This window comes from Oncorhynchus mykiss, chromosome 27 (genome assembly GCF_013265735.2).
Source record: "Oncorhynchus mykiss isolate Arlee chromosome 27, USDA_OmykA_1.1, whole genome shotgun sequence".
In the NCBI taxonomy this organism is placed as follows: Eukaryota; Metazoa; Chordata; class Actinopteri; order Salmoniformes; family Salmonidae; genus Oncorhynchus; species Oncorhynchus mykiss.
Genome location: NC_048591.1, coordinates 34666785 through 34687837, shown reverse-complemented (window position 1 = coordinate 34687837; position 21053 = coordinate 34666785). Strand labels below are relative to the sequence as shown.

At 44.1% G+C, this 21053-nt stretch overlaps 2 protein-coding genes across 2 annotated transcripts; both read left to right on the top strand.

The window, feature by feature from the left end:
- The first annotated feature begins 4786 nt into the window (after positions 1-4786).
- On the top strand, positions 4787-5808 carry LOC118944670 (low choriolytic enzyme-like). The gene has a single exon (XM_036964912.1). The coding sequence runs from the start codon at positions 4884-4886 to the stop codon at positions 5664-5666; it is 783 nt and encodes a 260-aa protein (XP_036820807.1). The 5' UTR covers positions 4787-4883; the 3' UTR covers positions 5667-5808.
- Positions 5809-12816: 7008 nt separating this feature from the next.
- rblce (hatching enzyme) lies at positions 12817-13746 on the top strand. The gene is given in 1 exon segment (NM_001172407.1): positions 12817-13746. A coding segment is annotated over 1 exon segment (783 nt). The 5' UTR covers positions 12817-12821; the 3' UTR covers positions 13605-13746.
- Positions 13747-21053: the final 7307 nt, after the last annotated feature.

The window sequence follows — 21053 nt, the reverse complement described above, 5'->3', positions numbered from 1 at the left end:
CACAAAACAGCCTTCCTGACCTACCACCAAACAGCCTTCCTGACCTACCACCAAACAGCCTACCTGACCTACCACCAAACAGCCTACCTGACCTACCACCAAACAGCCTACCTGACCTGCCACCAAACAGCCTACCTGACCTACCACCAAACAGCCTTCCTGACCTACCACCAAACAGCCTTCCTGACCTACCACAAAACAGCCTTCCTGACCTACCACCAAACAGCCTTCCTGACCTACCACCAAACAGCCTACCTGACCTACCACCAAACAGCCTACCTGACCTACCACCAAACAGCCTTCCTGACCTACCACCAAACAGCTTTCCTGACCTACCACCAAACAGCCTACCTGACCTTCCACCAAACAGCCTACCTGACCTACCACCAAACAGCCTTCCTGACCTACCACCAAACAGCCTTCCTGACCTACCACCAAACAGCCTTCCTGACCTACCACCAAACAGCCTTCCTGACCTACCACCAAACAGTCTTCCTGACCTACCACCAAACAGCCTACCTGACCTACCACCAAACAGCCTACCTGACCTACCACCAAACAGCCTACCTGACCTACCACCAAACAGCCTTCCTGACCTACCACCAAACAGCCTACCTGACCTACCACCAAACAGCCTACCTGACCTACCACCAAACAGCCTTCCTGACCTACCACCAAACAGCCTTCCTGACCTACCAACAAACAGCCTACCTGACCTACCACCAAACAGCCTACCTGACCTGCCACCAAACAGCCTACCTGACCTACCACCAAACAGCCTACCTGCCTACCACCAAACAGCCTTCCTGACCTACCACCAAACAGCCTACCTGACCTTCCACCAAACAGCCTACCTGACCTTCCACCAAACAGCCTACCTGACCTACCACCAAACAGCCTACCTGACCTACCACCAAACAGCCTTCCTGACCTACCACCAAACAGCCTTCCTGACCTACCACCAAACAGCCTACCTGACCTACCACCAAACAGCCTACCTGACCTACCACCAAACAGCCTACCTGACCTACCACCAAACAGCCTACCTGACCTACCACCAAACAGCCTACCTGACCTTCCACCAAACAGCCTACCTGACCTACCACCAAACAGCCTACCTGACCTACCACCAAACAGCCTACCTGACCTACCACCAAACATCGATGCTGTCTTTTGTATCACAGCTCAATGCTAAAACTGGGGGTGACATAAATGCAATTTCAGAATGTGGAGGTGTAATGTCCCCACCGTCCCCAGTGAAAGTTGCGCCCCTGTAAAGGATAATGCTTTCATTACGGCTATGTATCCACGGCACAAATCCTTTGAGAACCTAACCTAATGAAATAGCAAGCGCTATAGTACTGTACAAGACATTGTGTGTCTTTCTGCGCTCGGTTGAGAGAAATGTTCAGCTGTTACGTTGTTATTGAATCAAGTGTAACTGCAGGAACTATCAGCTCACCTGCTGGCAGAGGCTGTTATATCAGTTGATTCCCATCAACATGTGAAACATTTGAAAATCATCGTGTAACCCGCGCCATTTTTTTTATTGACATGCCCTCCCATCACCATCTGTGTTAGCTTTCCAGAACAAGATAGTTGTGCTCACACTCCATAGATCCAACTTAAACAAACTTACACAGCTTAGCAACAGATCAATACACTCCTCGATCAATACACAGACAGGCAAACTGTTTTTCTTGGGCCTGTAAACTTGTTCTTGTGGGACAAAGAAAATCCATTGTCTCTATTCTATTTTATAACCACTTAATTACATTTCTTGAAATATCCCCGATGCCTTTTTCCCCTCCTGTTGTCCAGGGGTCACCGCCCGCCTGCTGTCCTCCAGGCCGAGTTGTCTGTGAAGGTTAAATAGTCTTATCACGGAATTGTTACGCTGGTCCTATCTCTGGTCCCATCTGTGATCTAAAGAAACCACTAGAGGGCAGCAGTCTAACTGGTGTATCTCAGTGTAACAGTAAACCATAGTGGTGTAGTATGCTGTAATGGTGGGGAGTGTTTGGAATGCCCTACATGATGTTACCAGTATGTATGCATTGCTACAGAGACATAACTACTATCCCCTGAGACAGAATCCACCTCCATTGACTTGGTTCTACGTTCTAACTCAACACAAATAATAAGGTGCAACTGACATAATGATGGAAAGTTTTTCATCAACAAGAGGACAAGGTACAGGCATGGCAACACATCCACTGTGTGTCAGATGATAATCACTCCCATGTCCTTGCACACTGCATTATGATAACGTTTTGCTCATTAGAAGAGCCTAGTGTGTGCTTGGGGCACACATGTACCAGCATGGCCATATGCAGAGCTCCTCCTGTCCTGTTCTTCCCCTGGCTGGTTGACGTGCATGGGTACGTGTGGTGTGAGTGGCAGTGGGCTCTGGTGGTACCAGAAGAGCTCTACCCGACAGCTGGATGCAGGCCGGTCAATCCTCCTGGGTTTACCTGTCAGTCTGCGTTTCCTTCCACTGTCTAAAGCACTGCTGCCAGCTTTTCTGTCCCTCTCCTCTACTCCCCTCCTGTCACTCACCATCCTCTTTCCCCCTTCTCTTTCCCCCTTCTGTTTCTCCCTCCTCTTTCCCCCTTCTCTTTCTAGCTCCTCTTTCCCCCTTATCTTTCTCCCTCCTCTTTCCCCCTTATCTTTCACCCTCCTCTTTCCCCCTTATCTTTCTAGCTCCTCTTTCCCCCTTCTCTCTCTCCCTCCTCTTTCCCCCTTCTCTTTCTAGCTCCTCTTTCCCCCTTATCTTTCTCCCTCCTCTTTCCCCCTTCTCTTTCTCCCTCCTCTTTCCCCCTCCTCTTTCCCCCTACTCTTTCTTCCTCCTTTTCCCCCATTCTCTTTCTCCTCTCCAGCACAGGGCTCTGAGCTCCGATATCCTCCATGTCCTCTCCTCTGCTCCCTGCTTGTCCTTTGTCTCTTTTCCTCATCCCTACACTTTCGTCTCTCCTCTCGATGAAGATGCTCTCCTTCAACCCAGAGCTGGCTGTCACATTTTAGAGTATTTTAAAATCCCTGTACACAGTCAAACCAGTGGCTCTACACAATTTCCTGTCTCTAACTACTCCCCCTTCTCAAACCACTGGACTTGTTCCATGCTACTGTTCATGAATCATGAATAATCAACACATTGGTTAACATAATTTGTGCATAATAAACAAGAAATCATCTGATAGTTCATCTATATTTGATAAGAAGTTCTCCATTGAAAATTACTACTTTATCAGCAAAAATAATTGGCATAAAAAGGGGGGCTTAAAAACTATTTTTTCCCCACCTTATTGTTCGTTTCATAGATTTTGACACAAAATAACTACTCAAATGTCCGAAATGTTTCAATTTGCTTTCATTTCATTTTGTTACCTGACCCCGTGTCACAATAGTCTGTCCACCCTAGTTTGATTCATTACTGTTGTGCAGAAGTGTTATGTGAACATGTGAACCCTCTGCTGTTTCCTGAAGTCCACGATCATCTCCTTTTGTTGACGTTGAGTGTGAGGTTATTTTCCTGACACCACACTCCGAGGGCCCTCACCTCCTCCCTGTAGGCCGCCTTGTCATTGTTGGTAATAAAGCCTACAACTCTAGTGTTGTCTGCAAACTTGATGATTGAGTTAGAGGCGTGCATGGCCACACAGTCATGGGTGAACAGGGAGTACAGGAGAGGGCTGAGAACATACCCTTGTGGGGCCCCAGTGTTGAGGATCAGCGGGTTGGAGATGTTGTTTCCTACCCTCACCACCTGTGGGCGTGCCGTCAAAGTCCAGGACCCAGTTGCACAGGGCGGGCCGAGACCCAGTGTACAGCGTACGGTCCTGTCACCTATCAGAAGGATACACTATAGGCACCCAAGTTCAAATAACTGCATGGGAACTATTAAGGATGTTAACATAACAAAATTAATTAGTCACACCATTTCATCAGTAGCCAAGTAATACAACTAGAGAATTCTCCCTCGCATACCCTCCTGAAATCTTTTTCTATACATGCACTCACACAAGCACACTAGTATTTACACACACACAGAGCCTTCTAATCAGGTTGTGTGTTAAGTGACGGGTGGGAAATAGTGTGCTAATATGCTTTAAATCTTACTAAATGCGTAGCATTAGGAAAGTCAATACACAGCTTGCACCATAGCATCACTGAGGATTAAGTTTTTCTGTAGAGAGTTTTTAGATTTTAAAGTGCTTGAGCTACACAAATGACTATTATTCTATACTGCCACCTAATTGGGCTGTAATGGTCGTTTTAACCTCTCTGGGATATGTGGGATGTAGCGTCCCAAATGGCCAACATCTAATTGGGCTCTAATGGTTGTTTTAAAACAACACACCTAAGTGAGATTCATCTCGTTAAGCTTGTCACACCGAATGTAAACCAAACATGTGTTCCAAAGGAATGGACTTGATATAGTTTGTCCCTAACCACTGATCTAGGGTCAGATACTTTCTGATCCCCCTTATGTTTAATATTATGATCGTAGAATGAGGTAATCTGATGCCCTTTATGGTTCATATTATGATCGTAGAATGAGGTAATCTGATTCTGGATATGTGGTTGTAATAGAGACGACTTATACCTCAAGAAATTGAAGTGTAATGTAATTTGACCCACACAGATGAATTGTTGAAACAGTGGGTTAGGTTGTGGAGTACTCCCTCTGGTTGTTTTTCCAAGACAATGAGCATCATCCCCAACCGTTAATCCTACACAGTCACACCTATGGGACAGCTGTATATAAACTCAGCTCTGACAGAACACTGGCATCAAGCTTTGGTGAATGAGACATTTTAGGATCCTCCACAGGTAAAGCCAAGGACTCATCCATCCAAAGTAACTACATACTCTGACGAAAGATGGCCCACAGACCCACTCTTAACCTGCTGCTGCTGCTGCTGGGCCTATCGCAGGCCAGTGGAAATGAGGTCCATGATGAGCCGGACCATGTGTCCATCACTTCAGCGATCCTGGAGTCCAACAACGGAACCAATGAGCTGCTGCTGGAAGGAGACATTCTGGCTCCTAGAACCAGGAACGCCATGAAGTGCTTTAGCAGCCAGTACAGCTGTCTCTGGAAGAAGTCAACCGACAGCTTGGTGTATGTGCCTTACATCCTCAGCGCTGTATATTCCAGCTTGGAGGTAGAGACTATTGAGACGGCCATGAAGTACTTCCATGGCAAGACCTGCATCCGCTTCATCCCACGTCGGAGACAGACTGCCTACCTGGACATTCAGAGCAGTGGCGGGTGTTTTGGTACCATGGGGACTGTTGGGGACAGGCAGACATTGTCTCTTGCACAGTTTGGCTGTGTTCAACATGGTATCATCCAGCATGAGCTGCTTCACTCCCTGGGCTTCCACCACGAGCACAACAGGAGTGACCGTGACCAGTATATCAGGATCAACTGGCAATACATCTATAACTACGCCGTCGAGAACTTCCAGAAGCAGGACACCAACAACCTGAATACTGCATACGACTACTCCTCTGTCATGCACTATGATAGAACCGCTTACACTAACAACTACGGAAAGGAAACCATCACTCCCATCCCAGACCCATCTGTGGCCATCGGACAGAGACAGGGCATGTCTGACATTGATGTCCTGAGGGTCAACAAGCTCTACCAATGCTAAGAGAAAGAGCGCCGTTGTTGAAAATGTGTGATGCTGGATATGCTGTCATGTGCTGACGTATTTTATTGTCAGAGGATTGTATGTTTGTGTTTATCCTTTTAATCACATTGGTAATAATAAAGCATGATTATGGTAAAAAAAAGTGCATGAGTTTGATATTTATTCATAGGATATTTATCCATCTGATTGGGTACTGCAATTATTAACTGCAGCTCTTGGGGGTTGGTGTTATTAAGTAGAATTGTAACTGCGGAGTGGTCTAACATTCAGTCCTGTAAAACTAGCCATCTTAAAATAATCCTCATATTTTTCTGTCTTTCATGAAGTGGGGGGTGTGATGTTCACCTGGAGAGATGGGTTGATGAGGGAGGAGAGGCTCCAATACTTCCATGAACATGGACTGCATTAATATGACAGTACAACATGGGCAATACTTTTGAGACAATATTCTATAAGAGGAACAGGCAAGCAGAAGAAAATGTGATGTGCTGGTAGTCAGTTCCGGTGAGTTCCTGCCCAAGTCGAGCACTAAATATGGGAGACTTTACAGGCATCATGATACTTACAGTCGTGTGGAAAACCAACGCCTACACCGCATGGCCACTGGCCATTAATGACGCTGATCACATTAGTTTAGAGGAAAATAATGTTTCTTGGTCATTTCAAGCAAATCTACTTTGAAAAAAAAATATGCACCTCACACACTTGGTTATGGGCTTAAAAAAAGAAGACACCTGTATCTTGTCAGATATAGAGATGAAATGTATTCAATTTTGAGTTTGCATCCCATATTAAACTTTATATATATCACAGAAGACTGAAATATAACAAAACCGTTTGAAATAGAAATACAGAATTTGGGGTGGGTTTTTAATGAAGTAATGTTTATTAATTATGAAATTATGAAAAATATTACTAATATTCCAGCAATGAGGTCACTAGAGGGCAATTTGGTCATTTGACTAGAGGAAAGGGCTACGGCAAATATGATTTTGCTGAGATGATTACTGAAATATGATATTGCTGAGATGATTACTGAAATATGATATTGCTGAGATGATTACTGAAATATGATATTGGAAAGGAAGGACACATACAGCAGTTTGAAAATCCTATTTCAAAGCCCTGTCCTCTGTGTTGTTTGTCCATGCTGGACCAAATGTAAAGTCCTTCTGGTGATGGCCTTCTTATTGCAGTAATCCATTACCTCAGTGTCTAATTAAGTTTCCAGTATCGCAGCATTAAATAAGGCTTCATACAGCAAGCGCAATAATGGAATGGTACATCCGCCGGCATAGAGAGTCAGTCCACGTCTCTGCTCCCAGACAGTGATCTATAGGCAATGATGGGGAATTGATTAGCCAGTGTTTACTCTAACTCTAACCACATACCAGCAAGGGATGGGACACGGAGTGACTAACCTGTCATCAGAGATTCATTTCTGCAGAAGAAGAATCATTTTCCCCCTCTGAAAATGTATCATGCCCTTTCAAGACCAATAGAATTTGAGATTCTGTGTGTCCTTCCCAAGGCTGAATCACTGAAAATACATCTTATGCAGAGGCGAGAAAGCAATCCCTCTTCAGGTTTTACAAAACAAACAAGAAAACATATCCATGGAGCTGATTTTCTTGTTGATCAAAGCTATATTTTTTTACTGATTGTGTTTTGACTTTTGTATAGTTGTGGTCTAATCTTTCTGGAGCAGCTGTATGGCAGGGATTAGGCAATGATGGAAACTGCTATACCGTTGGTGATTGGATGACGGCAAATTCGTTTTGAAATAAACAACACAATCCACCAGGGGATAGGGAATAACCATGGACTGGGGCTACCAGCAGATTATCACTGTCCAACAGAAACAAATAGACGTCATGTGATGCCTAAATTGAAAGACTGAATTAAACAGTGGCTACTCTGACACAGCCAAACTAGAGACGCTTTGTTTTTGTTGAAATGATGATGGCTGGCCATTGGCCACCAATATTTAAAAATGTTAGAAGAATGGTTTTATGGCTTTTCTGTGGATTCATGTGACCCCTCACAGTTACCACATGGGTGCCTGCAGAAGCCCTAACAGCCTCTGTCAAAGCCCTGAGCTCCCTCCGTGGATGGCTGCCATGTACTATGTTAGCAAGCTCTATGAGCAGCATTCCAATGACTGATCATACTAATAACATCATCGGTGTGCATCATGTGATTTTAACCAATTTTCTACAAACATAGAAACGCTCCATTGTCAATATCTATTGGTCTGACAAATCAAGTCGTTGGGGGAAAGGCAACCTGCATGTATTCCATTCCATTGTGAATGAGGCTTAGTCTCTGTGTTGATGCTGTGACCTTTCAGAGGCACGTCAAGGTGTTCACAGAGGGAGATATGGGTGAAGGTGACGTGATCTGCTGTGGACACAAGGAGCATGCTGAACATGCGGGGCTGTTGGACGAGAATTTATAAGATGCCCTGGTCCTTTTGGGTTGAGACCAAAGGGAAAGCAAGTCTTACTTCCCACCTTTCTCCCCTCCTTGTTTTGGGGTTTTGTTGTAGACCAAGCAAAAATATGCAAATATGAAATGCTAATTCATGTGTATGAAATATGAATGTCACCTTATGCAGAATTTCAAGAGAGCAGTAAGCAAGGCATCTCACTCTCCTATTCATTATTCACTGTACAAATGACTTGAAAAGGAATCTGTCCTTTGTCAACAGGCCTTTGAGAGGAAAATGTATCTGTCATGTACTGTCATGTTGTGTCTTGTTTCTGTCCTTTCCCTTCACCCTGTCTCCCTCTGCTGGTCGTTATTAGGTTACCTTTTCTCCCCCTCTTTCCCCCAGCTGTTCCTTGTCTCCTCCTAACTACCTCGTCACCCCTTTTCCCACCTGTTCCCTTTTTCCCTCTGATTAGTCCTCTATATCTCTCTCTGTTCCTGCTCCTGTCTTTGTCGGATTCTTGTTTGTGTTGTTCATGCCTGAACCAGACTATCGTCATGTTTGCTGCAACCTTGTCCTGTCCTGTCGGAACCTGCCGGTCCATCTGAGCCTACGTTTTGTTTTGTTATTAAAGAAGCTCTGTTTACGTTAATTCGCTTTTGGGTCCTCATTCACGCACCGTAACAGTATCGTTCATCTTCTAACATCTTCGACAAACTAACCAGATCAAATGATAAACTCTGCCCACAACTTGGGAGACACCTCCACACTGCTCCAACAGTTAACTTTCATCCCCACTCATTGGAGGCTATCCAAGTTCTAAATGGAAATATATTTGCGAACATGGTGAGAGGGGGGTATTCGAGTTAGCGACTGTGCTTCTTCTGATTTAATGAGGCAAGCAGTCGTGATTAACGTGCATCTGATTGCACTGTCAGTCTTCTAAATGGACAGAACCTCTCTGCTCACCCCTCCACCATCAGAGTCCAAATGGCCTGCTGTGGAGATATGCCTGTCCATCTCCAGCACTTACTCATCCTAACGACCCCCATAGTCTGCATTAAATCAGCCCTGGCCCAAGAAGAGATGAGACCCCATGGGACAGAGGCCCAGGAAGAGATGAGACACACACGGGATGAAGGCCCAGGAAAAGATGCACACGGGATGAAGGCCAAGGAAGAGATGAGATGCACATAGGATGAAGGCCCAGAAAGAGATGAGATGCACACGGGATGAATGCCCAGGAAGAGATGAGATGCACACGGGACGAAGGCCCAGGAAGAGATGAGATGCACACGGGACGAAGGCCCAGGAAGAGATGAGATGCACACGGGATGAAGGCCAAGGAAGAGATGAGATGCACACAGGATGAAGGCCCAGGAAGAGATGAGATGCACACGGGATGAAGGCCCAGGAAGAGATGAGATGCACACGGGACGAAGGCCCAGGAAGAGATGAGACGCACACGGGACGGAGGCCCAGGAAGAGATGAGATGCACACGGGACGGAGGCCCAGGAGGAGAAGGAGTTAACACATGGAGTAAACAATAAATAAGCCAATAACAAAATAAACAAGTCAATGGTACAGTAGAAAAATAAGGTCTATATACAGTGTGTGCAAAAGGCATGAGGAGGTAGGCAATAAATAGGCCATAGGAGCGAATAATTACAATTTAACAGATTAAAAGTGGAGTTATAAATGAGCAGGTGATGATGTGCAAGTAGAGATACTGGTGTGCAAAAGAGCAGAAAAGTTAATAAAATAAAACAGTATCTGGATGAGGTAGGTAGATTGGGTGGGCTATTTACAGATGGACTATGTACAGCTGCAGCGATCGGTTAGCTGCTCAGATAGTAGATGTTTAAAGTTGGTGAGGGAAATAAAAGTCTCCAACTTCAGCGATTTTTGCATTTCGTTCCAGTCACTGGCAGCAGAGAACTTGAAGGAAAGGTGGCCAAATGAGGTGTTGGCTTTAGGGATGATCAGTGAGATATACCTGCTGGAACGTGTGCTACGGGTGGGTGTTGTTATCATGACCAGTGAGCTGAGATAAGGTGGAGCTTTACCTAGCATAGACTTATAGATGACCTGGAGCCAGTGGGTCTGGCGACGAATATGTAGCAAGGGCCAGCTGACTAGAGCATACAGGTCGCAGTGGTGGGTAGTATAAGGTGATTTGGTAACAAAACGGATGGCACTGTGATGAACTGCATCCAGTTTGCTGAGTAGAGTATTGGAAGCTATTTTGTAGATGACATCGCCGAAATCGAGGATCGGTAGGATAGTCAGTTTTACTAGGGTAAGTTTGGCGGCATGAGTGAAGGAGGCTTTGTTGCGAAATAGATAGCCGATTCTAGATTTGATTTTGGATTGTCTGTCCACCCTAGTTTGATTCATTACTGTTGTGCAGAGGTGGTATGTGAACAAATCAAAGCAAATTTTATTGGTCACATTCACATGGTTAGCAGCTGTTAATGCGAAATGCTTGCGCTTCTAGTTCCGACCATGCAGTACTATCTAACAAGTAATCTAACAATTTCACAACAACTACAGTACCTTATACACACAAGTGTAAAGGAATGAATAAGAATATGTACATATAAATATATGGATGAGCGATTGCCGAACAGCATAGGCAAGACGCAGTAGATGGTATAGAGTACAGTATGTACATATGAGATGAGTAATGTAGGGTATGTAAACATTATGTAAAGTGGCATTGTTTAAAGTGACTAGTGATACATTTATTACAACCAATTTTTAATTATTAAAGTGGCTAGAGATTTGAGTCAGTATGTTGGCAGCAGCCACTCAATGTTAGTGATGGCTGTTTAACAGTCTGATGGCATTGAGATAGAAGCTGTTTTTCAGTCTCTCTCTCCCAGCTTTGATGCACCTGTACTGACCTCACCTTCTGGATGATAGCGGGGTGAACAGGCAGTGGCTCGAGTGATTGTTGTCCTTGATTATGTTTTTGGCCTTCCTGTGACATCGAGTGGTGTAGGTGTCCTGGAGGGCAGCTAGTTTGCCCCCGGTGATGCGTTGTGCAGACCTCACTACCCTCTGGAAAGCCTTACTGTTGTGGGCGGAGCAGTTGCCGTACCAGCCGGTGATACAGCCCGACAGGATGCTCTCGATTGTGCATCTGTAAAAGTCTGTGAGTGTTTTTGGTGACAAGCCAAATTTCTTCAGCCTCCTGAGGTTGCGCCTATTCTTCACCTTCTTCAGCCCGCTGTCTGTGTGGGTGGACCATTTCAGTTTGTCCGTGATGTATTCTCCGAGGAACTTAAAACTTTCCACCTTCTCCACTATTGTCACGTCAATGTGGATGGGGGGGGGGGGGGGGGGGCTCCCTCTGCTGTTTCCTGAAGTCCACGATCAACTGCTTTGTTTTGTTGATGTTGAGTGTGAGGTTATTTTCCTGACACCACACTCTGTGTGCCCAAACCTCCTCCCTGTAGGCCGTCTTGTCATTGTTGGTGATCAAGCCTACCACTGTAGGCTGCAAACTTGACCACTGAATTAGAGGTGTGCATGGCCACACAGTCATGGGTGAACAGGGAGTACAGGAGAGGGCTGAGAACGTACCCTTGTGGGGCCCCAGTGTTGAGGATCAGCGGGGTGGAGATGTTGTTTCCTACCCTCACCACCTGGGGGTGTGCTGTCAGAAAGTCCAGGACCCAGTTGCACAAGGCGGGGTCGAGACCCAGGGTACATCGTACCGTCCTGTCACCTATCAGAACGATACACTATAGGCACCCCAAGTTCAAATAACTGCATGGGAATTATTAATGTTAACATAACAAAATTAATCAGTCACACCATTTCATCAGGAGCCAAGTAATACAACTAGAGAATTCGACCCCTCATACTCTCCTGCAATCTTTTTCTATACATGCACTCACACAAGCACACTAGTATTTACACACACAGAGCCTTCTAATCAGGTTGTGTGTTAAGTGACGGGTGGGAAATAGTGTGCTAATATGCTTTAAATCTTACTAAATGCGTAGCATTAGGAAAGTCAATACACAGCTTGCACCATAGCATCACTGAGGATTAAGTTTTTCTGTAGAGACAGTTTTTTGAATTTAAAGTGCTTGAGCTACACAAATGACTATTATTCTATACTGCCACCTAATTGGGCTGTAATGGTCGTTTTAACCTCTCTGGGATATGTGGGATGTAGCGTCCCAACTGGCCAACATCTAATTGGGCTCTAATGGTTGTTTTAAAACAACACACCTAAGTGAGATCCATCTCGTTAAGCTTGTCACACCGAATGTAAACCAAACATGTGTTCCAAAGGAATGGACTCGATATAGTTTGTCCCTAACCACTGATCTAGGGTCAGATACTTTCTGATCCCCCTTATGTTTAATATTATGATCGTAGAATGAGGTAATCTGATCCTGGATATGTGGTTGTAATAGAGACGACTTATACCTCAAGAAATTGAAGTGTAATGTAATTTGACCCACACAGATGAATTGTTGAAACAGTGGGTTAGGTTGTGGAGTACTCCCTCTGGTTGTTTTTCCAAGACAGTGAGCATCATCCCCAACCGTTAATCCTACACAGTCACACCTATGGGACAGCTGTATATAAACTCAGCTCTGACAGAACACTGGCATCAAGCTTTGGTGAATGAGACATTTTAGGATCCTCCACAGGTAAAGCCAAGGACTCATCCATCCAAAGTAACTACATACTCTGACGAAAGATGGCCCACAGACCCACTCTTAACCTGCTGCTGCTGCTGCTGGGCCTATCGCAGGCCAGTGGAAATGAGGTCCATGATGAGCCGGACCATGTGTCCATCACTTCAGCGATCCTGGAGTCCAACAACGGAACCAATGAGCTGCTGCTGGAAGGAGACATTCTGGCTCCTAGAACCAGGAACGCCATGAAGTGCTTTAGCAGCCAGTACAGCTGTCTCTGGAAGAAGTCAACCGACGGCTTGGTGTATGTGCCTTACATCCTCAGCGCTGTATATTCCAGCTTGGAGGTAGAGACTATTGAGACGGCCATGAAGTACTTCCATGGCAAGACCTGCATCCGCTTCATCCCACGTCGGAGACAGACTGCCTACCTGGACATTCAGAGCAGTGGCGGGTGTTTTGGTACCATGGGGACTGTTGGGGACAGGCAGACATTGTCTCTTGCACAGTTTGGCTGTGTTCAACATGGTATCATCCAGCATGAGCTGCTTCACTCCCTGGGCTTCCACCACGAGCACAACAGGAGTGACCGTGACCAGTATATCAGGATCAACTGGCAATACATCTATAACTACGCCGTCGAGAACTTCCAGAAGCAGGACACCAACAACCTGAATACTGCATACGACTACTCCTCTGTCATGCACTATGATAGAACCGCTTACACTAACAACTACGGAAAGGAAACCATCACTCCCATCCCAGACCCATCTGTGGCCATCGGACAGAGACAGGGCATGTCTGACATTGATGTCCTGAGGGTCAACAAGCTCTACCAATGCTAAGAGAAAGAGCGCCGTTGTTGAAAATGTGTGATGCTGGATATGCTGTCATGTGCTGACGTATTTTATTGTCAGAGGATTGTATGTTTGTGTTTATCCTTTTAATCACATTGGTAATAATAAAGCATGATTATGGTAAAAAAAAGTGCATGAGTTTGATATTTATTCATAGGATATTTATCCATCTGATTGGGTACTGCAATTATTAACTGCAGCTCTTGGGGGTTGGTGTCATTAAGTAGAATTGTAACTGCGGAGTGGTCTAACATTCAGTCCTGTAAAACTAGCCATCTTAAAATAATCCTCATATTTTTCTGTCTTTCATGAAGTGGGGGGTGTGATGTTCACCTGGAGAGATGGGTTGATGAGGGAGGAGAGGCTCCAATACTTCCATGAACATGGACTGCATTAATATGACAGTACAACATGGGCAATACTTTTGAGACAATATTCTATAAGAGGAACAGGCAAGCAGAAGAAAATGTGATGTGCTGGTAGTCAGTTCCGTTGAGTTCCTGCCCAAGTCGAGCACTAAATATGGGAGACTTTACAGGCATCATGATACTTACAGTCGTGTGGAAAACCAACGCCTACACCGCATGGCCACTGGCCATTAATGACGCTGATCACATTAGTTTAGAGGAAAATAATGTTTCTTGGTCATTTCAAGCAAATCTACTTTGAAAAAAAATATGCACCTCACACACTTGGTTATGGGCTTAAAAAAAGAAGACACCTGTATCGTGTCAGATATAGAGATGAAATGTATTCAATTTTGAGTTTGCATCCCATATTAAACTTTATATACATCACAGAAGACTGAAATATAACAAAACTGTTTGAAATAGAAATACAGAATTTGGGGTGGGTTTTTACAGGCCTTTGAGAGGAAAATGTATCGTTCATCTTCTAACATCTTCGACAAACTAACCAGATCAAATGATAAACTCTGCCCACAACTTGGGAGACACTGCTCCAACAGTTAACTTTCATCCCCACTCATTGGAGGCTATCCAAGTTCTAAATGGAAATATATTTGCGAACATGGTGAGAGGGGGGTATTCGAGTTAGCGACTGTGCTTCTTCTGATTAATGAGGCAACCAGTCGTGATTAACGTGCCTCTAATTGCTCTGTCAGTCTTCCAAATGGACAGAACCTCTCTGCTCACCCCTCCACCATCAGAGTCCAAATGGCCTGCTGTGGAGATATGCCTGTCCATCTCCAGCACTTACTCATCCTAACGACCCCCATAGTCTGCATTAAATCAGCCCTGGCCCAAGAAGAGATGAGACCCCATGGGACAGAGGCCCAGGAAGAGATGAGACGCACACGGGAGGAGATGAGATGCCCACGGGACGGAGGCCTAGGACAAAATGGACGCCCACGGGACAAAGGGCCAGGAGGAGATTAGAGGCCCACGGAATGGAGGCTTACTTGGGCGGGCCTGCAAATCACCTGGCCTGGCCCACTCACACATCTCTCCATCTGCCTGAGCACTACTACGCAGTGGGCAGGAAGAGGGGAGTGGCCACAAGAGACCAAGTAGGGGAAGGTTGGAGATTTAGAGGTGGAGCTAGTCTGCATACTGATGTTTGAGACCTACCTTGTTATACTTTGTAGTACCTTAGAGAGATTTGTAGAAGACAAAATCATGACTTACCTGTTTGGTTGAGTGTTTATCCTACTTTATTATGCATAACCTTTTGCGAACCTACAATACTATACCATCATGACAGGAACAATCAGTATCTTCCTTAAATCAAAGAGGTTGCAGCTACATTTGCTCAGTACATTCACAGATAAATAGTCATGTGATGATATGCTACAGAGTTTACTGCACAGTAAATGGGGAACCTAATTGATGCCTCAGCAAAGATGGTCTAATACGGATGTCTTACAGGTGTCTTGACGTTGGCCTCTTTGGGTATAACAAGCCCCATCCTCCTCTCCCTGCCTCCCCTTTGCCTCCATCAACTAGGTTACTTCTGGTCAGAGAGGTCGTAAATTCCTGAGAGACCATGCCACATGGCCACACAGTATAGAGAGAGTAGATTTTAATGGAGAACAAAGGAAATCCTTCCACCTCACAGAACTTGAGGTACCAACAAATTTCATGTTCCGGAGAAAGTATAAAAGATCAGTGAAGAATCCAGCTACGAACTGGTCCGTTTGTCACAACTTGGGGAAGCTTATGGGAGACGGTGTGGCCAGATTACCATAACGCTGTTTATATAATAGCCTCAGATATGAGGTTTACATCTAATTGTTGTATAAGATGAATGAGTGAGGATGATACTGTTTGTATAATTGTGTAATATGATTTTGGACTGTTTAATGAAGAAAAATACAATTCCCTTTTGATTTGAACTAAATCAGAGGACCGCCTCTGAGCCCAGTTAGGGTCAGACATCCTGGGACAGCCCTTTTTTGGCCCTACCGAATATATACCCCCACTTGGGTTTTCGATCAGCAGACCGAGCTTACCTCAATTACGAGATGGCTAAAGGTTGCAGACCATGTTTTTCTCTATTAGGAGGACAAAGGTTGTGGACCATTGCTGAATCTTTTAACCATACCACGTGGTTAAACTCTTAGACTATCGATACCGACAGAATAAGAACAAGTCTTTGATATTGATTACTAGTCTGCAGCTAGGAATTCGGTATCATTGAACGTGAAGAACCACAACCACCGAATCATCCATTCTATAACGAAATGAATTAATGTTACTCTGAACTATCCACTATAACCACGACAGAGAGAGAGAGAGAGAGAGAGAGGGAGAGAGACGGACAATTCTACAAAATAAATGAACTTTTCACCAGCGATCAAGACGACACACTGAGCGTAAATATATATATTGCTTGCAATTGTTCGCAAACGAGTGAACGTTCATGTGCAAAGGATTAGCATTTAAATTGTTGTAATTATCACTTTGTAGTGAAATCTTAGTTGACCCCCACTTCCCCTTTTGTCTAACAAGCCGCCATGCCGGTTTAGCCAACTAGGGCACATTCTCATTTCATGTAACCATATTTACTGTTTGTTTATGCATTTCTGTGAATTACTTAGTTAGTAATACATAAATTAAACTGTTATGGCAAGGAACTCCACCCCCTCATTCAGCTGAAAAGGTGGCGCAGGGAATTCAAAAATATTCTTTCGAAATATTTAACTTTCACACATTAACAAGTCCAATACCTCAAATGAAAGATAAACATCTTGTTCATCTACCCGTCATGTCCGATTTTAAAAATGTTTTACAGCGAAAACACAACATATATTTATGTTAGACCACCACCAAATCAAAGGGAAAACGCAGCCTTTTTTTCCAGCCAAAGATGGAGTCACAAAAGCAGGATTGGAGATAAAATTAATCACTAACCTTTTGAAAATCTTCATCAGATGACACTCATATGACATGTTACACAATACATTTATGTTTTGTTCAATAATATCCATATTTATATCCACAAATCTCGGTTTACATTGACGGCATGTTCAGAAATGCCTCCAAAATATCCTGAGGAATTATAGAAAGCTACGCCAGATAACAGAAATACTCATCCTAAACTTTGACTAAAGATACATGTTCTACATATAATTAAAGATACACTGGTTCTTAATGCAACCGCTGTGTCATATTTTTAAAGTATTTCTCCGCCATGTTGGAGTCAACAGAAATACGAAATTACATCATAAATATTCCCTTACCTTTGATCTTTCATCAGAATGCAGTGCAAGGAGTCCTAGTTCCACAATAAATCGTTGTTTTGTTCCATAATGTCCAATACTAGTGTCCAATTAGCTGCATTTGCTACCACTTTCAGCTCACGTGCCCAAAAGCTGACGCCGGTCCAGGACAACTCGCACCAAAACTTCAAAAATATATATTCCAGGTCGAATAAACTGGTCAAACTAAGTAGAGAATCAATCTTCAGGATGTTATTTTCATATATATCCTATAACGTTCCAACCGGATCATACGTTTTCAGCTGCAGCCAAATGGAACGACGGTGGCACCCACAGAGAAATGCACCACAGGAAAATGGCATTCTGTCGGGACAGTGACTATTTCCCCTCCCATTCGGTCAAAGTTCACAGCAAAAGCTCCATTCCACTTTCTACTGAATGACGACATCTAGTGGAAGGCGTAGGAAGTGCTACCAGATCCATATATTGTTGGGAAAGGAAGGGGCGATGACGTCAAAGTTGACCCACATTCAGAATTTCACTTCTTGTTTGGAAGATTGCCTGCCCAATGAGTTCTGTTATACTCAGACATAATTCAAACAGTTTTAGAGACTTCAGAGTGTTTTCTATCCAAAAGTAATACTAATATGCATATATTAGCAATCTAGGACAGAGTAGGATGCAGTTCACTATGGGCACGCAATTCTTCCAAAGTGAAAATACTGCCCCCTATCCTCAACAAGTTTTAAGAAAATTGATTTATGGATGACTCATAGTGAAGACTGGGTTTGTGCAGATAACCAATCATTTACGACGTTAGGAATGAGACTAACGTGAAGTAAAGTAAATTATTCATTAATCAGAAGACTATGGATCAGATATGAAAATATCTGAAAAGTTATTTTAGGAAATTATAACTTTGTAATCTGAATATTTTTCCTTGGTGCCCCGACTTCCTAGTAATTACGGTTACATGATTAATCAGTCTAATCGCGTAATAACTAATTACAGAGAGTCTTTGATAAAAACTATCAGTCTTCAGTTAATGATAGTGAAGACACGACACAGGGTTTGGTTTGAATCTTTGTGCTGCTGTTGGATCGGAGGTTCTACATGTTTCCAGCCATTCATCATCCTAACTGCTATGACCTCTCAACCCTAGACAAGGCTGGGGTCTTGTTTTATCACCACCCGGTACAGTACAAAGACCCCTGTCCCTTCACCATCCAGTACAGTACAAAGACCCCTGTCCCTTCACCATCCAGTACAGTACAAAGACCCCCCTCCCTTCACCACCCAGTACAGTACAAAGACCCCTGTCCCTTCACCACCGAGTACAGTATAAAGACCCCACTCCCTTCACCACCCAGTACTGTAAAAAAAAAAACTCTCCCTTTACCACCCAGTACAGTACATAGACCCCCCTCCCTTCACCACCCAGTACAGTACAAAGACCCCCCTCCCTTCACCACCCAGTACAGTACAAAGACCCACCCTTCAACATCCAGTACAGTACAAAGACCCCCCTCCCTTCACCACCCAGTACAGTACAAAGACCCCCCTCCCTTCACCACCCAGTACAGTACAAAGACCCACCCTTCAACATCCAGTACAGTACAAAGACCCCCCTCCCTTCACCACCCAGTACACTACAAAGACCCCCCTCCCTTCACCACCCAGTACAGTACAAAGACCCACCCTTCAACATCCAGTACAGTACATAGACCCCCCTCCCTTCACCACCCAGTACAGTACAAAGACCCCCCTCCCTTCACCACCCAGTACAGTACATAGACCCACCCTTCAACATCCAGTACAGTACATAGACCCCCCTCCCTTCACCACCCAGTACAGTACAAAGACCCCCCTCCCTTCACCACCCAGTACAGTACAAAGACCCCCCTCCCTTCACCACCCAGTACAGTACATAGACCCACCCTTCAACATCCAGTACAGTACATAGACCCCCCTCACTTCACCACCCAGTACAGTACAAAGACCCCCCTCCCTTCACCACCCAGTACAGTACATAGACCCCCCTCCCTTCACCACCCAGTACAGTACAAAGACCCCCCTCCCTTCACCACCCAGTACAGTACAAAGACCCCCCTCCCTTCTCCGTACAGTACAGTATCTCTCCACTGGCTGACCAAATACACTTCCTGATTAGTTAACGTTAGACTTTAATTACCACAGTTAATATATGGATTTCTGCATCCCTGATGCTCGATACCACGCAGAACATAACATTGTTCATACAAAATTGATTCACCTGCTTCACACAGTAAAGAACAGCCTCTCCCTGGCCCTGCCTACCGGGAATGGGTGACAAACCATTAGTTACATCCAACACATTGATCTCAGTAACTCCTGAGATAAATACTCTCTGAGGCCAGCTTTATCGTGACTGGTGGTTCTTCCCATCGCCTCTCTCCTCTCTGCAAACCAAATCTCCTCCTTCTGTTTTTACTACTTTATCAGAATAATATGTTTGCCAGAAGTCCACAGGTTAATTTATTCAGCCTCCTGACATATTTTTTTTTGTGAAAAAAATCATAATAATCTGGGGTGCTGAATACTTGACTAAAAGTAGAACAGAAAACATTGTCTTAAATCAAGCCGCAAGCAGCAAACTCCTGTGTTCCTCCCGACTTTCAGTAACCTTCAAGCTAGCTAACTGTCACCCCTGTCAGCGTCGGCTGAGAGGTGGAGGACACATGTCATCCTGGTGAAATTTAAAATGGCTTCTGATGCCCCTTTTCTGAGAGCCTGCCACTCTCTCTCTCATCTCTAGGCAGATTTAACACCCCACACTACTCCTGTGAGCAATAGCCCCACCGTACCACATCAAAGTTGTATTTTCTGTGTGTGTGCGTGGGTCTTGTGTGTTGGAAGAGACCCAGGATGCGGAGTTGAACATTCCAATCTAAATTCCAATCTTTTCTAAACTGTAATTATTTTGCCACTATGGCCTATTTATTGCCTTACCTCCCTAATCTTACTACATTTGCAGACACTTTGTATAGACTTTCTATTGTGTTATTGACTGTACGTTTGTTTTTCCATGTGTAACTCTGTGTTGTTTGTGTCACACTGCTTTGCTTTATCTTGGCCAGGTCGCAGTTGTAAATGAGAACTGGTTCTCAACTGGCCACCTGGTTAAATAAAGGTGTTCTCAACTGGCCTACCTGGTTAAATAAAGGTGTAATAAATAATCAGTTTAGATTTTGGTCCATCGGGATATATTTTTATATTGTATGTTGTATTACACTGGGCTGAAGTACACTCTAATTTATTTTGTAACAAGATTCTTTCGTAAATTGTAATTTGTATTTTCAAAATACAAAATACTTTTCTATACCATTTCTTTGCAGTTTTGTGGGCCCCTTTCACCCTACATTGATATCAAAAGACTGATGGCATGATGGTGTGAACCAACAGCACCCTGAACAGCTTCTACCCCCAAGTCATAAGACAGCTAAATAGTTTGTTAAATAGTTAACCAATAGCTACCCTGACCATCTGCATTTAGATGCTGCTGCTACTGTTTATTATCTATCCTGTTGCCTAGTCACTTTATCTCTTCCTACAGTGCCTTCTGAAAGTATTCAGATAACATGACAATTTTCCATATTTTGCTAGGTTACAGCCTTATTCTAAAATTGATTAAATATTTTTTTTGTCTCTTCAATCTACGCACAATACCCAATAATGATAAAGATATTTATTTAAAAAAAAAATATATATATATATCACAT